Source organism: Salvelinus namaycush, unplaced genomic scaffold, assembly GCF_016432855.1.
Source record: "Salvelinus namaycush isolate Seneca unplaced genomic scaffold, SaNama_1.0 Scaffold234, whole genome shotgun sequence".
NCBI lineage: Eukaryota > Metazoa > Chordata > Actinopteri > Salmoniformes > Salmonidae > Salvelinus > Salvelinus namaycush.
The window spans coordinates 6081-28240 of NW_024059164.1; the positions used below are offsets into that span (position 1 = coordinate 6081).

The window sequence follows — 22160 nt, forward strand, 5'->3', positions numbered from 1 at the left end:
TTAGTTACCTTTCTAGCTAATAGGCTAAGTTAGAGATGAACTTCCAATTAAAGTTAGAGGAGGTCGAAATAATGAACATCTATCTACCAAATCTATTCATTTTAAAATGTTAATGACTTCTCCTTGCCATTATCATTCACCTGATGATAAGACAAGAAGTATTTTTCTTTTTTTGCTAACATCCTGTGTGATGGGTGACCCTGAGTCTCCGGTTTACCTGGTAGACCCCTGATCTAGACGAGTACCTATTGCCTAACCTCCTTCCTCTATTGTCCTCTCTCCTTCAGTATGTGTTCAACTACCACGACGGGGATGTGTTTGGCTGTGTGGCAGACATCGGCTGGATAACAGGTCACAGCTACATCGTCTATGGCCCTCTGTGTAATGGAGGAACCACCGTTCTGTTTGAGAGTACACCAGTATACCCCAACCCAGGTGACAACAGACTACTAAAGGCTTTTTACAACCTCCACTTCAACGTGTTTACAACTTAAGTCTGAACTCACCATTCCACCATAAATATAACTCCCTTGCGTATATTCAGTATTCCTACACTCTTAGGAAAAAGGTGCTATCTAGAACCTAAAAGGGTTCTTTGGCTGTCCCCATAGGAGAACCCTTTGAAGAACCATTTTTGATTCCCGTTTTGTTTCCAGGTAGAACCCTTTTGAGTTCCATGTAAAAACCCTTTCCACATAGGGTTCTACATGGAACCCAAAAGAGTTCTACATGGAACCCAAAAGAGTTCTACCTGGAACCCAAAAGGGAACCAGGAAGGGTTCTCTTATGGGGACAGCCAAAGACCCCTTTTGGAACACTTTTTTCCTAAGAGTATTCTGTCATTGAGAGTACATTTCTGTCTTGTGAAAAGTCCAGCATTGAGGCCTGCAAGACACAACAAAAAGAATTAGGCCCAAACATTAGGTTTTTATGTGCTGCCTAGCAATGTGTAAAATAAGTTAACATTTAAAACAGTTCTCTGTATGTTCTGTGAATGAACTTTTCTGTCTTCTAAGTAGTAAGAGGTCGACACCAACACATGTATATATCTGGTGATGTTACAGGCAGGTACTGGGAGATGGTGGAGAGGCTGGGGATCAACCAGTTTTACGGTGCTCCCACGGCCATCAGGCTGCTGCTGAAATACGGAGACGAGTGGGTGCAGAATTACGACCGCTCCTCCCTAAAAACCCTGGGCTCTGGTAGGTCAAACCTTACAACAACAGAACTCTCTCCTTTTTATGTTGAGAATGGTGCCGAAAGGAGATGGCTGACGTTTTAAGATCCCCCCCGTAAGCAATTGTGCAATTGTTTTTTCGTGTTATTTGTAGCTTATTTTGTATATAATGTTTCTGCCACCGTGTTTTATGACTGCTGCTGTTGAATTATTTGTAACTTATTTTTTATTTTTTTACCTATATATTTTTTACTTAACACTTTTTCTTCTTACAAACATATTAAGGCATCATTGGTTAAGGGCTTGTAATTAAGCATTTCACTGTAAGGTCTACACCTGTTGTATTCATTGTATTCGGCACATGTGACAAATACCATTTGATTTGATTTGATTAGACCTCAGGAGGATATCCTGTTGAATACCATACACCCCATAGACAATAGCCCTACAGTGTGATGGATCCATAGACAGCAGTCTACAGTGTGATGGATCCATAGACCACAGTCTACAGTGTGATGGATCCATAGACAGCAGTCTACAGTGTGATGGATCCATAGACAGCAGTCTACAGTGTGATGGATCCATAGACCACAGTCTACAGTGTGATGGATCCATAGACAGCAGTCTACAGTGTAATGGATCCATAGACAGTAGTCTACAGTGTGATGGATCCATAGACAGCAGTCTACAGTGTGATGGATCCATAGACAGCAGTCTACAGTGTAAAGGATCCATAGACAGCAGTCTACAGTGTAAAGGATCCATAGACAGCAGTCTACAGTGTGATGGATCCATAGACAGCAGTCTACAGTGTGATGGATCCATAGACAGCAGTCTACAGTGTAATGGACCCATAGACAGCAGTCTACAGTGTGATGGATCCATAGACAGCAGTCTACAGTGTGATGGATCCATAGACAGCAGTCTGCAGTGTAAAGGATCCATAGACAGCAGTCTACGGTGTAAAGGATCCATAGACAGCAGTCTACAGTGTGATGGATCCATAGACAGCAGTCTACAGTGTGATGGATCCATAGACAGCAGTCTACAGTGTGATGGATCCATAGACAGCAGTCTACAGTGTGATGGATACATCGACAGCAGTCTACAGTGTAATGGATCCATAGACAGCAGTCTACAGTGTAAAGGATCCATAGACAGCAGTCTACAGTGTAAAGGATCCATAGACAGCAGTCTACAGTGTGATGGATCCATAGACAGCAGTCTACAGTGTGATGGATCCATAGACAGCAGTCTACAGTGTGATGGATCCATAGACAGCAGTCTACAGTGTGATGGAGCCATAGACAGCAATCTACAGTGTGATGGATTCATAGACAGCAGTCTACAGTGTGATGGAGCCATAGACAGCAGTCTACAGTGTGATGGATCCATAGACAGCAGTCTACAGTGTAATGGATCCATAGACAGCAGTCTACAGTGTAATGGATCCATAGACAGCAGTCTACAGTGTGATGGATCCATAGACAGCAGTCTACAGTATGATGGATCCATAGACAGCAGTCTACAGTATGATGGATCCATAGACAGAAGTCTACAGTGTAAAGGATCCATAGACAGCAGTCTACAGTGTGATGGATCCATAGACAGCAGTCTACAGTGTGATGGATACATCGACAGCAGTCTACAGTGTAAAGGATCCATAGACAGCAGTCTACAGTGTGATGGATCCATAGACAGCAGTCTACAGTGTGAAGGATCCATAGACAGCAGTCTACAGTGTAAAGGATCCATAGACAGCAGTCTACAGTGTGAAGGATCCATAGACAGCAGTCTACAGTGTAAAGGATCCATAGACAGCAGTCTACAGTGTGATGGATCCATAGACAGCAGTCTACAGTGTGATGGATCCATAGACAGCAGTCTACAGTGTGATGGAGCCATAGACAGCAGTCTACAGTGTGATGGATCCATAGGCAGCAGTCTACAGTGTGATGGAGCCATAGCCAGCAGTCTACAGTGTGATGGATCCATAGACAGCAGTCTACAGTGTAATGGATCCATAGACAGCAGTCTACAGTGTAATGGATCCATCGACAGCAGTCTACAGTGTAATGGATCCATAGACAGCAGTCTACAGTGTGATGGATCCATAGACAGCAGTCTACAGTATGATGGATCCATAGACAGCAGTCTACAGTGTGATGGATCCATAGACAGCAGTCTACAGTGTGATGGATCCATAGACAGCAGTCTACAGTGTGATGGATCCATAGACAGCAGTCTACAGTGTAATGGATCCATAGACAGCAGTCTACAGTATAAAGGATCCATAGACAGCAGTCTAGAGTGTAATGGATCCATAGACAGCAGTCTACAGTGTAACAGTATACTGTAGTAGTAGTAGTAGTAGTAGTAGTAGTAGTAGTGTATACTGTTTCAGTACAACAGGCGGTGTTGTGCTGATGGAATGTTAACATGATACTGTAGTAGTAGTAGTAGTAGTAGTAGTAGTAGTAGTAGTAGTAGTAGTAGTAGTAGTAGTAGTAGTAGTAGTAGTGTATACTGTTTCAGTACAACAGGCGGTGTTGTGCTGATGGTATGTTAACATGATACTGTAGTAGTAGGTACATGAGCCTTGCTGTGGGTGCCACCGATTCAGCAGTCGGTACTATACATGTCATTTCGCCAGGCGAGGGTAAAGGTTTGACCTCTAAAGAGAGTCTACATATGTAATGGAACACGTGTGGCCAGGCCGGGAAATGGAATTATCTAGACAGCACATCATAAACATGTCCTGTCTTCTTCCTGTCCTCTTCTTGTCCTCTTCCCCATGAACCCATCAACACAGAGACATGGGAGTGTTAAAACCTGGAGAGCTCCTCCTATAATTTCCATTGACTGTGAATGCACCTGTAACCGATGTGAAATGGCTAGCTAGTTAGCGGTGGTGCGCGCTAATAGTGTTTCAATTGGTGACGTCACTCGCTCTGAGACCGAGAAGTAGTTGTTCCCCTTGCTCTGCAAGTGCCGTGGCGTGATGGGTAACGATGGGTGACTGTTGTTGATGTACAGAGGGTCCCTGGTTCGAGCCCAGGTTGGGGCGAGGAGAGGGACGGAAGCTATACTGTTACACACCCTCTAGGTTGTTTAACTCTGGTGCTGACTCCCTGTGGTGCTGTTAACTATATCCTGTCCTGTTCCCTCTGAAGTGGGCGAGAATAGACCTGTGGTGCTGTTAACCCTGTCCTGTTCTGTCTTGTCCTGTTCCCTCTGAAGTGGGCGAGAATAGACCTGTGGTGCTGTTAACCATGTCCTGTTCTGTCCTGTCCTGTTCCCTCTGAAGTGGGCGAGAATAGACCTGTGGTGCTATTAACCCTGTCCTGTTCCCTCTGAAGTGGGCGAGAATAGACCTGTGGTGCTATTAACCCTGTCCTGTTCCCTCTGAAGTGGGCGAGAATAGACCTGTGGTGCTGTTAACCATGTCCTGTTCTGTCCTGTCCTGTTCCCTCTGAAGTGGGCGAGAATAGACCTGTGGTGCTATTAACCCTGTCCTGTTCCCTCTGAAGTGGGCGAGAATAGACCTGTGGTGCTGTTAACCATGTCCTGTTCTGTCCTGTCCTGTTCCCTCTGAAGTGGGCGAGAATAGACCTGTGGTGCTATTAACCCTGTCCTGTTCCCTCTGAAGTGGGCGAGAATAGACCTGTGGTGCTATTAACCATGTCCTGTTCTGTCTTGTCCTGTTCCCTCTGAAGTGGGCGAGAATAGACCTGTGGTGCTGTTAACCATGTCCTGTTCTGTCCTGTCCTGTTCCCTCTGAAGTGGGCGAGAATAGACCTGTGGTGCTATTAACCCTGTCCTGTTCCCTCTGAAGTGGGCGAGAATAGACCTGTGGTGCTGTTAACCATGTCCTGTTCTGTCCTGTCCTGTTCCCTCTGAAGTGGGTGACAATAGACCTGTGGTGCTGTTAACCCTGTCCTTTCCTGTTTCCTCTGCAGTGGGTGAACCCATCAACACAGAAGCTTGGGAGTGGTACCATCGGGTGGTGGGGGACGGACGCTGCCCTGTGGTCGACACCTGGTGGCAGACAGGTAATGACTGACCTTTAACCTTACGACTAAAACGTATATTTACTACTTTATTACTATATTTACTAACTCAATTTATTACACAGTATGTACTGTATGCAGAATGCTGTATGAGATGAGTTTCTTAAAATTCGCACGGAACTTGGAGCACGGGAGGGTTGGAGTATGAGTCCAAATCGAAGTATTCGAAACGGTGCATTGTGAGGGCACTTCTCGCAAAGAAATATGACACAACCATGTAAAAAATAAAGCAAATTTTCTTGAAATCAATGGCAGCCATTATTTTAGCTAAAGCGAGAGAAAATACACTCAGACTTCAGAATTACATTTTGCCTATTCACATCTCTTATGTTGCCAGACTACAATATTTCATCTTGATAAGTTAATAAATACATGCTGTGTTATTTTTGGCATGTTTACATGCCTGCGTACCGTATATAGCAAGCCCATAATACGCCAGTAGGGCTACCTGGCTAGCTACTAGTACTGTTAGCTAGCCAGATAGCAATGAAGAATTGTTAGGTAGCAACCCATTGACATCTATTATTGCATATTATTGTTTTAGGTCATTTATGTTTGTTAAACTATCTGGTTAGCTACATTATTACGGTTCATTGATAGTTATGTAAAACAGTTGCTTAGTGTATATCTTGTTTCGTCTCTATTGCCATTGTTGTCCTGGCTGCAAGACGGTTCAGTGAATGGGTACTGTAAGTCCATAGTAAGCCAATAGGGATAACTGGCTAGCTAGCTAGCTAGCCATAAAAAATTGGTAGCTACCCACAAAAAAATGAAGATCTATCTTGCATGATATTAGTTTTAGGTCATTTTGCCTGTTTAACTAGCTGGCTAGCTAGATTATTACGATTCACATATCTAGCTGATAGTTATGAAGTAAATCGTTTGCTTTGTGTATATCTTGTTTTGTCTCTATTGTTGTCATTGTCCTGTCTGGAAGAAGGTTCAGTGAATGGGGAGGTGCAGCGTGAGGTAATACAGTAGGGGGAGGTGCAGCGTGAGGTAATACAGTAGGGGGAGGTGCAGCGTGAGGTAATACAGTAGAGGGAGGTGCAGCATGAGGTAATACAGTAGGGGGAGGTGCAGCGTGAGGTAATACAGTAGGGGGAGGTGCAGCATGAGGTAATACAGTAGGGGGAGGTGCAGCATGAGGTAATACAGTAGGGGGAGGTGCAGCGTGAGGTAATACAGTAGGGGTGCTGCTCGGCGTGAGGTAATACAGTAGGGGGAGTGCTGCTCAGTGTGAGGTAATACAGTAGGGGGAGTGCTGCTCAGTGTGAGGTAATACAGTAGGGGGAGTGCTGCTCAGCGTGAGGTAATACAGTAGGGGGAGTGCTGCTCAGCGTGAGGTAATACAGTAGGGGAGTGCTGCTCAGCGTGAGGTAATACAGTAGGGGGAGTGCTGCTCAGCGTGAGGTAATACAGTAGAGGGAGTGCTGCTCAGCGTGAGGTAATACAGTAGGGGGAGTGCTGCTCAGCGTGAGGTAATACAGTAGGGGGAGTGCTGCTCAGCGTGAGGTAATACAGTAGGGGGAGTGCTGCTCAGCGTGAGGTAATACAGTAGGGAGAGTGCTGCTCGGCGTGAGGTAATACAGTAGGGGGAGTGCTGCTCAGTGTGAGGTAATACAGTAGGGGGAGTGCTGCTCAGTGTGAGGTAATACAGTAGGGGGAGTGCTGCTCAGCGTGAGGTAATACAGTAGGGGGAGTGCTGCTCAGCGTGAGGTAATACAGTAGGGGGAGTGCTGCTCAGCGTGAGGTAATACAGTAGGGGGAGTGCTGCTCGGCGTGAGGTAATACAGTAGGGGGAGTGCTGCTCGGCGTGAGGTAATACAGTAGGGGGAGTGCTGCTCGGCGTGAGGTAATACAGTAGGGGGAGTGCTGCTCGGTGTGAGGTAATACAGTAGGGGGAATGCTGCTCGGCGTGAGGTAATACAGTAGGGGGAGTGCTGCTCAGCGTGAGGTAATACAGTAGGGGGAGTGCTGCTCGGCGTGAGGTAATACAGTAGGGGGAGTGCTGCTCGGCGTGAGGTAATACAGTAGGAGGAGTGCTGCTCAGCGTGAGGTAATATAGTAGGGGGAGTGCTGCTCAGCGTGAGGTAATACAGTAGGGGGAGTGCTGCTCAGCGTGAGGTAATATAGTAGGGGGAGTGCTGCTCGGCGTGAGGTAATATAGTAGGGGGAGTGCTGCTCAGTGTGAGGTAATACAGTAGGGGGAGTGCTGCTCAGCGTGAGGTAATACAGTAGGGGGAGTGCTGCTCGGCGTGAGGTAATACAGTAGGGGGAGTGCTGCTCAGCGTGAGGTAATACAGTAGGGGGAGTGCTGCTCGGCGTGAGGTAATACAGTAGGGGGAGTGCTGCTCAGCGTGAGGTAATACAGTAGGGGGAGTGCTGCTCGGCGTGAGGTAATACAGTAGGGGGAGTGCTGCTCAGCGTGAGGTAATACAGTAGGGGGAGTGCTGCTCGGCGTGAGGTAATACAGTAGGGGGAGTGCTGCTCAGCCTGAGGTAATACAGTAGGGGGAGTGCTGCTCGGCGTGAGGTAATACAGTAGGGGGGAGTGCTGCTCAGCGTGAGGTAATACAGTAGGGGGAGTGCTGCTCGGCGTGAGGTAATACAGTAGGGGGAGTGCTGCTCGGTGTGAGGTAATACAGTAGGGGGAGTGCTGCTCAGCGTGAGGTAATACAGTAGAGGGAGTGCTGCTCAGCGTGAGGTAATACAGTAGGGGGAGTGCTGCTCAGCGTGAGGTAATACAGTAGGGGGAGTGCTGCTCAGCGTGAGGTAATACAGTAGAGGGAGTGCTGCTCAGCGTGAGGTAATACAGTAGGGGGAGTGCTGCTCGGCGTGAGGTAATACAGTAGGGGGAGTGCTGCTCAGCGTGAGGTAATACAGTAGGGGGAGTGCTGCTCAGCGTGAGGTAATACAGTAGGGGGAGTGCTGCTCAGCGTGAGGTAATACAGTACGGGGAGTGCTGCTCAGTGTGAGGTAATACAGTAGGGGGAGTGCTGCTCAGCGTGAGGTAATACAGTAGGGGGAGTGCTGCTCTGCGTGAGGTAATACAGTAGGGGGGAGTGCTGCTCGGCGTGAGGTAATACAGTAGGGGGAGTGCTGCTCAGTGTGAGGTAATACAGTAGGGGGAGTGCTGCTCAGCGTGAGGTAATACAGTAGGGGGAGTGCTGCTCAGTGTGAGGTAATACAGTAGGGGGGAGTGCTGCTCGGCGTGAGGTAATACAGTAGGGGGAGTGCTGCTCGGCGTGAGGTAATACAGTTGGGGGAGTGCTGCTCAGCGTGAGGTAATACAGTAGGGGGAGTGCTGCTCAGTGTGAGGTAATACAGTAGGGGGAGTGCTGCTCAGCGTGAGGTAATACAGTAGGGGGAGTGCTGCTCGGCGTGAGGTAATACAGTAGGGGGAGTGCTGCTCGGCGTGAGGTAATACAGTAGGGGGAGTGCTGCTCAGCGTGAGGTAATACAGTAGGGGGAGTGCTGCTCAGTGTGAGGTAATACAGTAGGGGGAGTGCTGCTCAGCGTGAGGTAATACAGTAGGGGGAGTGCTGCTCAGCGTGAGGTAATACAGTAGGGGGAGTGCTGCTCAGCGTGAGGTAATACAGTAGGGGGAGTGCTGCTCAGCGTGAGGTAATACAGTAGGTGGAGTGCTGCTCAGTGTGAGGTAATACATTAGGGGGAGTGCTGCTCAGTGTGAGGTAATACAGTAGGGGGAGTGCTGCTCAGCGTGAGGTAATACGGTAGGGGGAGTGCTGCTCAGTGTGAGGTAATACAGTAGGGGGAGTGCTGCTCAGCGTGAGGTAATACATTAGGGGGAGTGCTGCTCGGCGTGAGGTAATACAGTAGGGGGAGTGCTGCTCAGTGTGAGGTAATACAGTAGGGGGAGTGCTGCTCGGCGTGAGGTAATACAGTAGGGGGAGTGCTGCTCAGTGTGAGGTAATACAGTAGGGGGAGTGCTGCTCAGTGTGAGGTAATACAGTAGGGGGAGTGCTGCTCAGCGTGAGGTAATACATTAGGGGGAGTGCTGCTCGGCGTGAGGTAATACAGTAGGGGGAGTGCTGCTCAGCGTGAGGTAATACAGTAGGGGGAGTGCTGCTCAGCGTGAGGTAATACAGTAGAGGGAGTGCTGCTCAGCGTGAGGTAATACAGTAGGGGGAGTGCTGCTCAGCGTGAGGTAATACAGTAGGGGGAGTGCTGCTCAGCGTGAGGTAATACAGTAGAGGGAGTGCTGCTCAGCGTGAGGTAATACAGTAGGGGGAGTGCTGCTCGGCGTGAGGTAATACAGTAGGGGGAGTGCTGCTCAGCGTGAGGTAATACAGTAGGGGGAGTGCTGCTCAGCGTGAGGTAATACAGTAGGGGGAGTGCTGCTCAGCGTGAGGTAATACAGTACGGGGAGTGCTGCTCAGTGTGAGGTAATACAGTAGGGGGAGTGCTGCTCAGCGTGAGGTAATACAGTAGGTGGAGTGCTGCTCAGTGTGAGGTAATACATTAGGGGGAGTGCTGCTCAGTGTGAGGTAATACAGTAGGGGGAGTGCTGCTCAGCGTGAGGTAATACAGTAGGGGGAGTGCTGCTCAGTGTGAGGTAATACAGTAGGGGGAGTGCTGCTCAGCGTGAGGTAATACATTAGGGGGAGTGCTGCTCGGCGTGAGGTAATACAGTAGGGGGAGTGCTGCTCAGTGTGAGGTAATACAGTAGGGGGAGTGCTGCTCGGCGTGAGGTAATACAGTAGGGGGAGTGCTGCTCAGTGTGAGGTAATACAGTAGGGGGAGTGCTGCTCAGTGTGAGGTAATACAGTAGGGGGAGTGCTGCTCAGCGTGAGGTAATACAGTAGGGGGAGTGCTGCTCGGCGTGAGGTAATACAGTAGGGGGAGTGCTGCTCGGTGTGAGGTAATACAGTAGGGGGAGTGCTGCTCAGCGTGAGGTAATACAGTAGAGGGAGTGCTGCTCAGCGTGAGGTAATACAGTAGGGGGAGTGCTGCTCAGCGTGAGGTAATACAGTAGGGGGAGTGCTGCTCAGCGTGAGGTAATACAGTAGAGGGAGTGCTGCTCAGCGTGAGGTAATACAGTAGGGGGAGTGCTGCTCGGCGTGAGGTAATACAGTAGGGGGAGTGCTGCTCAGCGTGAGGTAATACAGTAGGGGGAGTGCTGCTCAGCGTGAGGTAATACAGTAGGGGGAGTGCTGCTCAGCGTGAGGTAATACAGTACGGGGAGTGCTGCTCAGTGTGAGGTAATACAGTAGGGGGAGTGCTGCTCAGCGTGAGGTAATACAGTAGGGGGAGTGCTGCTCTGCGTGAGGTAATACAGTAGGGGGGAGTGCTGCTCGGCGTGAGGTAATACAGTAGGGGGAGTGCTGCTCAGTGTGAGGTAATACAGTAGGGGGAGTGCTGCTCAGCGTGAGGTAATACAGTAGGGGGAGTGCTGCTCAGTGTGAGGTAATACAGTAGGGGGGAGTGCTGCTCGGCGTGAGGTAATACAGTAGGGGGAGTGCTGCTCGGCGTGAGGTAATACAGTTGGGGGAGTGCTGCTCAGCGTGAGGTAATACAGTAGGGGGAGTGCTGCTCAGTGTGAGGTAATACAGTAGGGGGAGTGCTGCTCAGCGTGAGGTAATACAGTAGGGGGAGTGCTGCTCGGCGTGAGGTAATACAGTAGGGGGAGTGCTGCTCGGCGTGAGGTAATACAGTAGGGGGAGTGCTGCTCAGCGTGAGGTAATACAGTAGGGGGAGTGCTGCTCAGTGTGAGGTAATACAGTAGGGGGAGTGCTGCTCAGCGTGAGGTAATACAGTAGGGGGAGTGCTGCTCAGCGTGAGGTAATACAGTAGGGGGAGTGCTGCTCAGCGTGAGGTAATACAGTAGGGGGAGTGCTGCTCAGCGTGAGGTAATACAGTAGGTGGAGTGCTGCTCAGTGTGAGGTAATACATTAGGGGGAGTGCTGCTCAGTGTGAGGTAATACAGTAGGGGGAGTGCTGCTCAGCGTGAGGTAATACAGTAGGGGGAGTGCTGCTCAGTGTGAGGTAATACAGTAGGGGGAGTGCTGCTCAGCGTGAGGTAATACATTAGGGGGAGTGCTGCTCGGCGTGAGGTAATACAGTAGGGGGAGTGCTGCTCAGTGTGAGGTAATACAGTAGGGGGAGTGCTGCTCGGCGTGAGGTAATACAGTAGGGGGAGTGCTGCTCAGCGTGAGGTAATACATTAGGGGGAGTGCTGCTCGGCGTGAGGTAATACAGTAGGGGGAGTGCTGCTCAGCGTGAGGTAATGTTTTATGTGTTCTCCATAATCTCGTCCTCACAAGAACGTACTCAAGAGAACATGGTCGGAGAATGTGCTCGGGGCATGAGTGTGGAGCATGGTAGTATGCATGTTGAGAAACACCCCATTTGACAACCTGAAGGGACAGCTCAACTTAATGTTGCAAACACTGTAAACATAGTTCTGCAATGCTGATTTAAGGGCTTTTCGGTTCTTGTTGTGATCCTTTTTTAAGGAAAAACGGTTCCCTCAGTACTCGTTCTTATGAAGGGGATTTTTTTTAATAGCTTCTTTTGTTGACGGGGGGGAGGTTTCCTTTTCTTTGTATCACAGACTTATCTCTTCTCTGTTGATTGTTGTAGATTAGTGTACTGTACAGTGTGAGCTGGTCTGTCTGAGTTGGGTCTACTGCTCTGTGTGGAGCTGGTCTGGTTGGCTGCCAGCGTCAATCAGAAATGTGGAGTTCATGAACTTTCTCGGGAGTGCTTTTAACCACCAGGAAGAACAATCAGTCTTAAAGGGGAGAGACTGGTCCGATCATCTCGTCAAGAAATATACTATTACGTAAGCGCACACGTACGCACGCACACACACACACACACACGCACACACACACACACACACACACACACACACACACACACACACACACACACACACACACACACACACACACAACCACACACACACACACACACACACACACACACACACACACACACACACACACACACACACACACACACACACACACACACACACACACACACACACACACACACACAACCACACACACAGACACACTCTACACACCCTGCTCTCCAGCCAATCGAATTAAATGTTTTATATCCCTTCTGGACTGCATCAAACCAGATGATATTCTAATGCTGCCAGATATCTGACTCCAGAGTGGCAGCAGCAGAGGCAGGCAGAGGAACTTGGAAACAAACACTTTGCAGCAATTCATTTCACTCTCTCCCTTTCATTGTGACTGTAAGTGTGTCTAAAATGTTCTCTCTTTCGTTCCTTTTTTGCTCAAAGGGCTCCCCACCCATTACTTTGTACATTAGCTAGCCTGCTCTGAGGGCTCACTACCAGTTACATTGTACATCAGCTAGCCTGCTCTGAGGGCTCACTACCAGTTACATTGTACATCAGCTAGCCTGCTCTGAGGGCTCACTACCAGTTACATTGTACATCAGCTAGCCTGCTCTGAGGGCTCACTACCAGTTACATTGTACATCAGCTAGCCTGCTCTGAGGGCTCACTACCAGTTACATTGTACATCAGCTAGCCTGCTCTGAGGGCTCACTACCAGTTACATTGTACATCAGCTAGCCTGCTCTGAGGGCTCACTACCAGTTGCATTGTACATCAGCTAGCCTGCTCTGAGGGCTCACTACCAGTTACATTGTACATCAGCTAGCCTGCTCTGAGGGCTCACTACCAGTTACATTGTACATCAGCTAGCCTGCTCTGAGGGCTCACTACCAGTTACATTGTACATCAGCTAGCCTGCTCTGAGGGCTCACTACCAGTTACATTGTACATCAGCTAGCCTGCTCTGAGGGCTCACTACCAGTTACATTGTACATCAGCTAGCCTGCTCTGAGGGCTCACTACCAGTTACATTGTACATTAGCTAGCCTGCTCTGAGGGCTCACTACCAGTTGCATTGTACATCAGCTAGCCTGCTCTGAGGGCTCACTACCAGTTACATTGTACATCAGCTAGCCTGCTCTGAGGGCTCCCCACCAGTGATATTGTACATCAGCTAGCCTGCTCTGAGGGCTCACTACCAGTTACATTGTACATCAGCTAGCCTGCTCTGAGGGCTCACTACCAGTTACATTGTACATCAGCTAGCCTGCTCTGAGGGCTCACTACCAGTTACATTGTACATCAGCTAGCCTGCTCTGAGGGCTCACTACCAGTTACATTGTACATCAGCTAGCCTGCTCTGAGGGCTCACTACCAGTTACATTGTACATCAGCTAGCCTGCTCTGAGGGCTCACTACCAGTTACATTGTACATCAGCTAGCCTGCTCTGAGGGCTCACTACCAGTTACATTGTACATCAGCTAGCCTGCTCTGAGGGCTCACTACCAGTTACATTGTACATCAGCTAGCCTGCTCTGAGGGCTCACTACCAGTTACATTGTAAATTAGCTAGCCTGCTCTGAGGGCTCACTACCAGTTACATTGTACATTAGCTACCCTGCTCTGAGGGCTCCCCACCAGTGATATTGTACATTAGCTAGCCTGCTCTGAGGGCTCACTACCAGTTACATTGTACATCAGCTAGCCTGCTCTGAGGGCTCACTACCAGTTACATTGTACATCAGCTAGCCTGCTCTGAGGGCTCACTACCAGTTACATTGTACATCAGCTAGCCTGCTCTGAGGGCTCACTACCAGTTACATTGTACATCAGCTAGCCTGCTCTGAGGGCTCACTACCAGTTACATTGTACATCAGCTAGCTTTCCATACCTTCTCTTTTTAGGGTCAATACCTCACACACCTTCATTGAATAGAAAGCTATTTGCTGCATTGTAACCAATTCTATCATTATGTCAGTGGAAAATAGCCTACAATAACAGGCCTGTAACCAATGTTCTTCCACAAAATGAATTTAGTGCTGGGCTATAAGAACATGTTTTAAAACCAAATCTGATTTGAGGCTAATCTAACAAAAAATTCAGGTTGACCTTATATATTTCAGTCCTCAATCGCATCAAATTACAGTCATTGAGTAATTAAAATAAATTCACCGGAATAATGTTAATTATCACACAAGTGCCATATTAAAGGGGCAATCTGGGATTGGTACATCAATTTTGAGACTTTTAAATGAATGATGTATTGCCATTTACTGTTGTTGTTTCAATCCCAGGTTGTTCCTTTAATATTCATAATTAAACATGCATAGTTTAGCATGGAGCATTATTGACACAGATATGACCCAAATACCCGATCTCAGAACAGAGGATTATGCCGTTATGTCCAGATTTTCCAATTAGCACTAAATGGCATTATTGGTAATTGCTGGCAGTTTGATCTATGTGCAAAAAAAGTCCATTACAGGGGCAAATAAGGAGATTTGACTGGCTGGCTGGCTGGCTGACGTGCTGACTGGCTGATTTGCTGACTGGCTGGCTGACTGACTAGCTGGCTGACTGGCTGGTTGACTAGCTGGCTGACTTGCTGACTGGCTGGCTGGCTGACTGGTTGGCACCTTGCCCCTGTGTGGGATGTTAATCTGTGGTGTCCTAGTTCTATGGAGACCCTGGGTGCCTCCCAAATAGTACCCTATTCATTTTATAGTGCATTACTTTAGACCAGGGCCCATAGTAGTGCACTACTTTTGACCAGGGCCCATAGTAGTGCACTACTTTTGACCAGGGCCCATAGTAGTGCACTACTTTTGACCAGGGCCCATAGTAGTGCACTACTTTTGACCAGGGCCCATAGTAGTGCACTACTTTTGACCAGGGCCCATAGTAGTGCACTACTTTAGACCAAGACCCATAGTAGTGCACTACTTTAGACCAGGACGCATAGTAGTGCACTACTTTAGACCAGGGCCCATAGTAGTGCACTACTTTAGACCAGGGCCCATAGTAGTGCACTACTTTAGACCAGGGCCCATAGTAGTGCACTACTTTAGACCAAGGCCCATAGTAGTGCACTACTGTTGACCAGGGTCCATAGGGTAGTGCACCACTTCTGACCAGGGTCCATAGTAGTGCACTCTAAAGGGAATAGGGTGCCATTTGGGACTCAACCCCTCTGTCAGTCCAGCTCCACACCGGCCAGATTATCAGGGTAGATTAGCAGATTAGTAGATTAGCATGGCCTGGTCGCAGGATAGAGTCAAACCTAATTGCATTTAATTGACTTTTAACATGGCCGTAATTCGCTCATCGACATCTGTAGCTAAAGGATCAGAGTTTATTACGCTGACAGACTGACAAACTGGTTATTTACAAAAACCTGTTGTGGTTCTCTTTGCTGTCTCCTTTTTCCTCATCAACCTTTACATCCTTTTATCTCCTCTTACTTTCTCTAGTTTTTATTTATTGATTATAATTTTTTTAAGGTGTAGATCAGCTTTAATATTGTAGATAGATTGTAGCTTCCATCAATGTAATTGTCTGCATCGTTTCCAATCACCCATATATTTGTTGGGTAAATCTATGTATAAAATCTATGTATTATTTTACATATATATTTCTTTAAATATATTTTCCTTCTTTATTTTTTCCCCCTAAACCCTACCACCCCTCCCCTAATTGTAGTACTTGCTCTAGTCTTTATGCTGTGACATTTTGTTTGGGGGATCTCTTCAGGGGCCACAACAACATGGAGTGGTCAAAGTTTAGGCCCTGTTCAAATACTTGAAAAGGCATTCACCTATTCAGTCATGGCCGATCAGTGAAGAGAGCAAGGAAGGAAGCACTTTTAAGTATTCATACAGGGCTTTAGATTCATTATAAAAGCAGTTGATTAAAACTTTCTCTCTCATTCCCGTATTATTCCCATCTCTCCAGAGACCGGTGGGATCTGCATCGCTCCCAGGCCGTCGGAACCAGAGGCGGAGATCGTTCCGGGAATGGCCATGCGTCCGTTTTACGGGATCACGCCGGCGCTGCTGGATACTGAGGTAGTGACTGGCGATGATGTGCTAGTCCATTGAGGGGGGGTCTCTCTCTCTTTCTCTCTCTCTCTCCCCTCCTCCCTCTCGCTCTCTCTTGCTCTCTATTTCTCTCTCTTTCTCTCTCTCCCTCTTTCTCTCCTCACTAAGAGCCACAACATTCTCTGACCAGCTGGTAATCTGTTGTTGTGGCTTCCCAGCTGTCTGGTCTGTTTGGAAGCAGTCTGATATCCCACTTCCCTCTTCCACACGCAATACTGTCACTCTGCTGTCTATTCAACCATACATTCTGTTGTGTTTGGAGCGGAGTGTGGAGCGGAGTGTGGAGCGGAGTGTGGAGCGGAGTGTGGAGCGGAGGGTGGAGCGGAGTGTGGAGCGGAGGGTGGAGCGGAGTGTGGAGCGGAGTGTGGAGCGGAGGGTGGAGCGGAGTGTGGAGCGGAGGGTGGAGCGGAGTATGGTGGAGCGGAGTGTGGAGCGGAGTGTGGTCGAGCGGAGTGTGGTCGAGCGGAGAGTGGTCGAGCGTGGAGCGGAGTGTGGAGCGGAGTGTGGAGCGGAGTGTGGAGCGGAGTGTGGTCGAGCGGAGTGTGGTCGAGCGGAGTGTGGTCGAGCGGAGTGTGGTGGAGCGGAGTGTTGTGGAGCGGAGTGTGGAGCGGAGTGTTGTGGAGCGGAGTGTGGTGGAGCGGAGTGTGGTCGAGCGGAGTGTGGTCGAGCGTGGAGCGGAGTGTGGAGCGGAGTATGGTAGAGCGGAGTGTGGAGCGGAGTGTGGAGCGGAGTGTGGAGCGGAGTATGGAGCGGAGTGTGGAGCGGAGTGTGGAGCGGAGGGTGGAGCGGAGTATGGAGCGGAGTGTGGTCGAGCGGGTAACACTCTCGCCTCCGGAACCACATGACTCCTGCTGTGACGGGGATCCCTGTTCAATCCCCTATGCATTTCTGCTCCCTCTATTCTGTCTCCTATCCTGTCATAAAAATAATAAAATACGTAAGGAGTTTGGAATTTGTTTGGAAATAGAAATGTTTATGTATTGTATCCAGGGTGAAGTGCTGAGTTCCAATGATTCGACTGGAGCTTTGTGTATCTCCCAGGCCTGGCCTGGTATGGCCCGCACCATCCACAACCACCACCAGAGATTCACAGAGACATATTTCCAGCCTTATCCAGGTACAGACAAACCAACCCATCCGGACTTTTAAAACTAGCGATCTACAATGCTCTATCTCCTGTGTTCCTCAGGCTGAGACTAGTGCTCTGCTAAAATCAATACCGTCCCCTAAATTGTGCCACGCCACTATTAGGTTACTTCTTCACCGGCGACGGTGCTTACCGCTCCAAGGAAGGCTATTACCAGATCGTCGGCCGTCTTGATGATGTCATCAGTGTGAGCGGTCACCGGCTTGGGACTGCGGAACTAGAGGATGTGGTGGTATGTACGATCATAATCATGTGACCAAATGTCCCTCTCAAAATAACTTCACGATCAGTGGTGAAGCAGAGAGTAAACGCACGTAAACGCACGTACCCCCATCTTTTACAGAAAAAGGCATTGAAAGTATAGGGAGCATTATTTTAATTGGGCGGATCCATAATAAATACAAATAATCACCACGAACGGCGGTCAGCGTTTACCCACCATTTTGTTTTTACCACTAACATCACTGATCACGATCATGAGTCCAAATGTTCCTGTCAAAATAACTTCTTATTGCAGGACTTTACCTGAGTCTACACAAAAATCAGCTGACATGTTGCTTATCGTATAAATGTCCTTGTCAACGTTGTTAACAGTTGGAACTGATTCCATGGCATTCTCTCCTAGAACCAGTGTCCTGGAGTGGCTGAGTCTGCTGCGATTGGCTACTCCCATGACATCAAAGGAGAGGGTGAGTGACATTGTGGAACTCTGACGTTCACCATGGTTACATGATTATACCAGTTGACTTTTACCTTGTTGTATTTCCACTGAACTCTCCACTCTTAGTGTCTAATTCAAGGAAATGTATCAACAACCAGGATTGGGTAGGTTACTTTCTAAATGTAATCCGTTACAGTTAATAGTTATCTGTCCAAAATTGTAATCAGTAACGTAATTTATGGATTAGCCAAACTCAGTAATGTAATCTGATGAATTTCAGTTACTTTTGGATTACTTTCCCCTTAAGAGGCATTATAAGAAGACAAAACGTATCCTTTAAACACATTTGGTGTGTCATCCTAGTGGTCTCTGATTGGTGGTCATCATTTGGTGTGTCATCATAGTGGTCTCTGATTGGTGGTCATCATTTGGTGTGTCATCCTAGTGGTCTCTGATTGGTGGTCATCATTTGGTGTGTCATCCTAGTAGTCTCTGATTGGTGGTCATCATCTGGTGTGTCATCATAGTGGTCTCTGATTGGTGGTCATCATCTGGTGTGTCATCATAGTGGTCTCTGATTGGTGGTCATCATTTGGTGTGTCATCATAGTGGTCTCTGATTGGTGGTCATCATCTGGTGTGTCATCATAGTGGTCTCTGATTGGTGGTCATCATCTGGTGTGTCATCATAGTGGTCTCTGATTGGTGGTCATCCTTTGGTGTGTCATCATAGTGGTCTCTGATTGGTGGTCATCATTTGGTGTGTCATCATAGTGGTCTCTGATTGGTGGTCATCATTTGGTGTGTCATCATAGTGGTCTCTGATTGGTGGTCATCATTTGGTGTGTCATCATAGTGGTCTCTGATTGGTGGTCATCATTTGGTGTGTCATCATAGTGGTCTCTGATTGGTGGTCATCATTTGGTGTGTCATCATAGTGGTCTCTGATTGGTGGTCATCATTTGGTGTGTCATCATAGTGGTCTCTGATTGGTGGTCATCCTTTGGTGTGTCATCATAGTGGTCTCTGATTGGTGGTGGTCATTTGGTGTGTCATCATAGTGGTCTCTGATTGGTGGTGGTCATTTGGTGTGTCATCATAGTGGTCTCTGATTGGTGGTGGTCATTTTGTGTGTCATCATAGTGGTCTCTGATTGGTGGTGGTCATTTGGTGTGTCATCATAGTGGTCTCTGATTGGTGGTCATCATCTGGTGTGTCATCATAGTGGTCTCTGATTGGTGGTCATCATTTGGTGTGTCATCATAGTGGTCTCTGATTGGTGGTCATCATTTGGTGTGTCATCATAGTGGTCTCTGATTGGTGGTCATCATCTGGTGTGTCCTCATAGTGGTCTCTGATTGGTGGTGGTCATTTGGTGTGTCATCATAGTGGTCTCTGATTGGTGGTCATCATCTAGTGTGTCATCATAGTGGTCTCTGATTGGTGGTCATCATCTAGTGTGTCATCATAGTGGTCTCTGATTGGTGGTCTGACTCACTCAGGTGAAACAAACTTAAACTTGTGCTTTTTACAATGCTGAATTGAATGTCATTGAGAAAACAGAAAGATTTCATCATGTATTTTTTAGCAAACATCCTTTCTGAATTTAAAATTAATCCAAGAAGTAATCCTCTAGTTTTCCCAAAGTAATCTGATTACAATGTCATTGCTGGTAACGTAATTGATTACAGTTACAGTTTTTTGGTAATCAGATTACAAGCAATCCGCCCCTCGCCTACCTGACTGCAGTTTGTAATCAGATGACATGTAATCAGTTACTCCTCAACCCTGTCAAGAAAAAATAAATTTCACCACCTTGATCCAAACAACTGTACGTGAACTTGACATAACCTTTAAGTGACCTTATGCAAATTATGTAGCATGTCATATGCTAGACAATAGTAAACAACGAACAGATATTGTAGTTATCTTTTGAACAATCATCACTGTTTTTGCCAATGATTGGTCAAAAGATTATAATTGGACTGCCTGTGTAAACGCAGCCTTTACGGCCATATAACTGATCTACTGTCCTCTTCTCTGACCAGGTGTGTATGTGTTTGTGGTGTTGAAGAAGGCAGTGATGGTTCAAGAGGATGTTCTAGCCCAGCAGCTCAGAGAGATGGTGTCCAGGAGCATCGCCAAGTACGCCTGCCCAGACTTCATTCAGGTAGTACCGCTAATACTGGTAGTCTAGTGTGGTCCGTTCGCTTGTGATATTTTCAATCTTTGAAACCTCTGAATCCTCCCTCCGAGAGACTGAAAAACAGCTTCTATCTCAAGGCCATCAGACTGTTAAACAACCATCACTAACATTGAGTGGCTGCTGCCAACATATTGACTCAAATCTCTAGCCACTTTAATAATTAATAAATGGATGTAATAAATGTATCACTAGTCACTTTAAACAATGCCACTTTATATAATATTTACATACACTACATTACTCATCTCATATGTACTCTATATCATCTACTGCATCTTGCCTATGCCGTTCGGCCATCGCTTATCCATATCTTTATGTACATATTCTTATTCATTCCTTTACATTTGTGTGTATAAGGTAGTTGTTGTGAAATTGTTAGATTACTTGTTAGATATTACTGCACGGTCGGAACTAGAGGCACAAGCATTTCGCTACACTCACATTAACATCTGCTAATCATGTGCATGTGACCAATACAATTTGATTTGATTTCCCTAATTTATAAAAGGTCATAAACAATGTCCTAAAGCCTCACAAGACTGTCCTGAACATGACTTATAACATTAACAGCCATAAACAGCTGGGTTGTGTTAAGTAGAGCACACTGTAGCAAAAACATGTTTTGCAACAGAAAAAAACGATAGGCTGTGTTCTGGTAAACTTAAAGTAGTACCCTCCCCATTTCAAAACGTTTTTTTTAATGAAGGAAGGATAGACTTTTAAAGTTTTCAAACGGGGCCTTTTTTTTTTATCTCTGTAGGTGGTGAGGAGTCTGCCAAAGACTCGCTCGGGGAAAATCATGCGTCGTGTCCTGAGGAAGGTCGTAGAGCGGAACACGGACGAGCTGGGGGACCTCAGCACGCTAGACGACCCTGACTCCATACACGAGGTCATCAGGGGTCACCGACGTCTCCGTGGCGACGGCAAGCAGCAGTAACAACAGGGTATTAAAGGGACACCACCAATTTTAATATTTTTTTTTGGGGGGGGGGCGACAGAACAAAGAAAAGACCAGTTTTCAATGATATGGTGCTGGAGACGATGAATATGAGGATAAACATTGGTGACGTGTCCGTTTTTAAAGTTACTGAACATTCACCTACAAATGTATTGTGTAGCACAGATGCTTCTGTCATGACCAAAAGAGAATCATCATACCAGTTGTATATATCTAAATCGGCAACATTCTGAATGTTTAACCACGTTGAATAGACCTTGGTAACCTTGGTAACTCTGCAGCCACATCCATTCCACTAACTACAGGGACGTGGAATACGCTGGGAGAACCTTAGATCTGTGTGTATTGTTGTGAATTGTTAGATACTACTGCACCTGTTGGTGCTAGGAACACAAGCATTTCGCTACACCCTGCAATAACATCTGCTAAATATGTGTATGTGACCAAAAAACATTTGTTTTGAGAACCTTAACAAAAAAACAATATCAGTTAGTAAAATGGTCTTGATTATTGCATGCTATTCTTCTTGCTCTATTTCGTAAGTGTCTCTTCTGGATAACTGTTTATGAATTGAGAAGGAAGGTATTTTTAATATTGTATGCATGCTTAAGAGTTTTAAACTTCTGTTTTTAGTGCATGATGCAAAGCAGATTATATTACTTAACTTTGTTTTATACAGATTATGATTTGAGTGATAAAGCAACAATAAACTGCATCCTTTACTGGTCACTTCCTGTCTCATTTTAAATACACATTTTAAATACACAATAAAAATACACATTTTATGTCAATAACAAAAGTAAAAGACATGATCATACATGACATTAAGACGTCAGTAAACAAAAACAGTCCCACAGCTTCACCTTGACCTGGTAACCAGTCCCACAGCTTCACCTTAACCTGGTAACCAGTCCCACAGCTTCACCTTGACCTGGTAACCAGTCCCACAGCTTCACCTTAACCTGGTAACCAGTCCCACAGCTTCACCTTAACCTGGTAAC

At 47.0% G+C, this 22160-nt stretch overlaps 1 protein-coding gene across 1 annotated transcript; it reads left to right on the plus strand.

Moving 5' to 3' along the window:
* Positions 1–224: 224 nt before the first annotated feature.
* LOC120038699 (acetyl-coenzyme A synthetase 2-like, mitochondrial) lies at positions 225–21583 on the plus strand (the record flags this gene model as incomplete). Its single annotated transcript, XM_038984364.1, has 9 exons — positions 225–435; positions 1065–1202; positions 5137–5229; positions 16043–16155; positions 17179–17305; positions 17440–17567; positions 17961–18024; positions 20044–20165; positions 20962–21583. Coding segments are annotated over 9 exons (1173 nt in total), but the record flags the coding sequence as incomplete, so codon positions are not given.
* Positions 21584–22160: the final 577 nt, after the last annotated feature.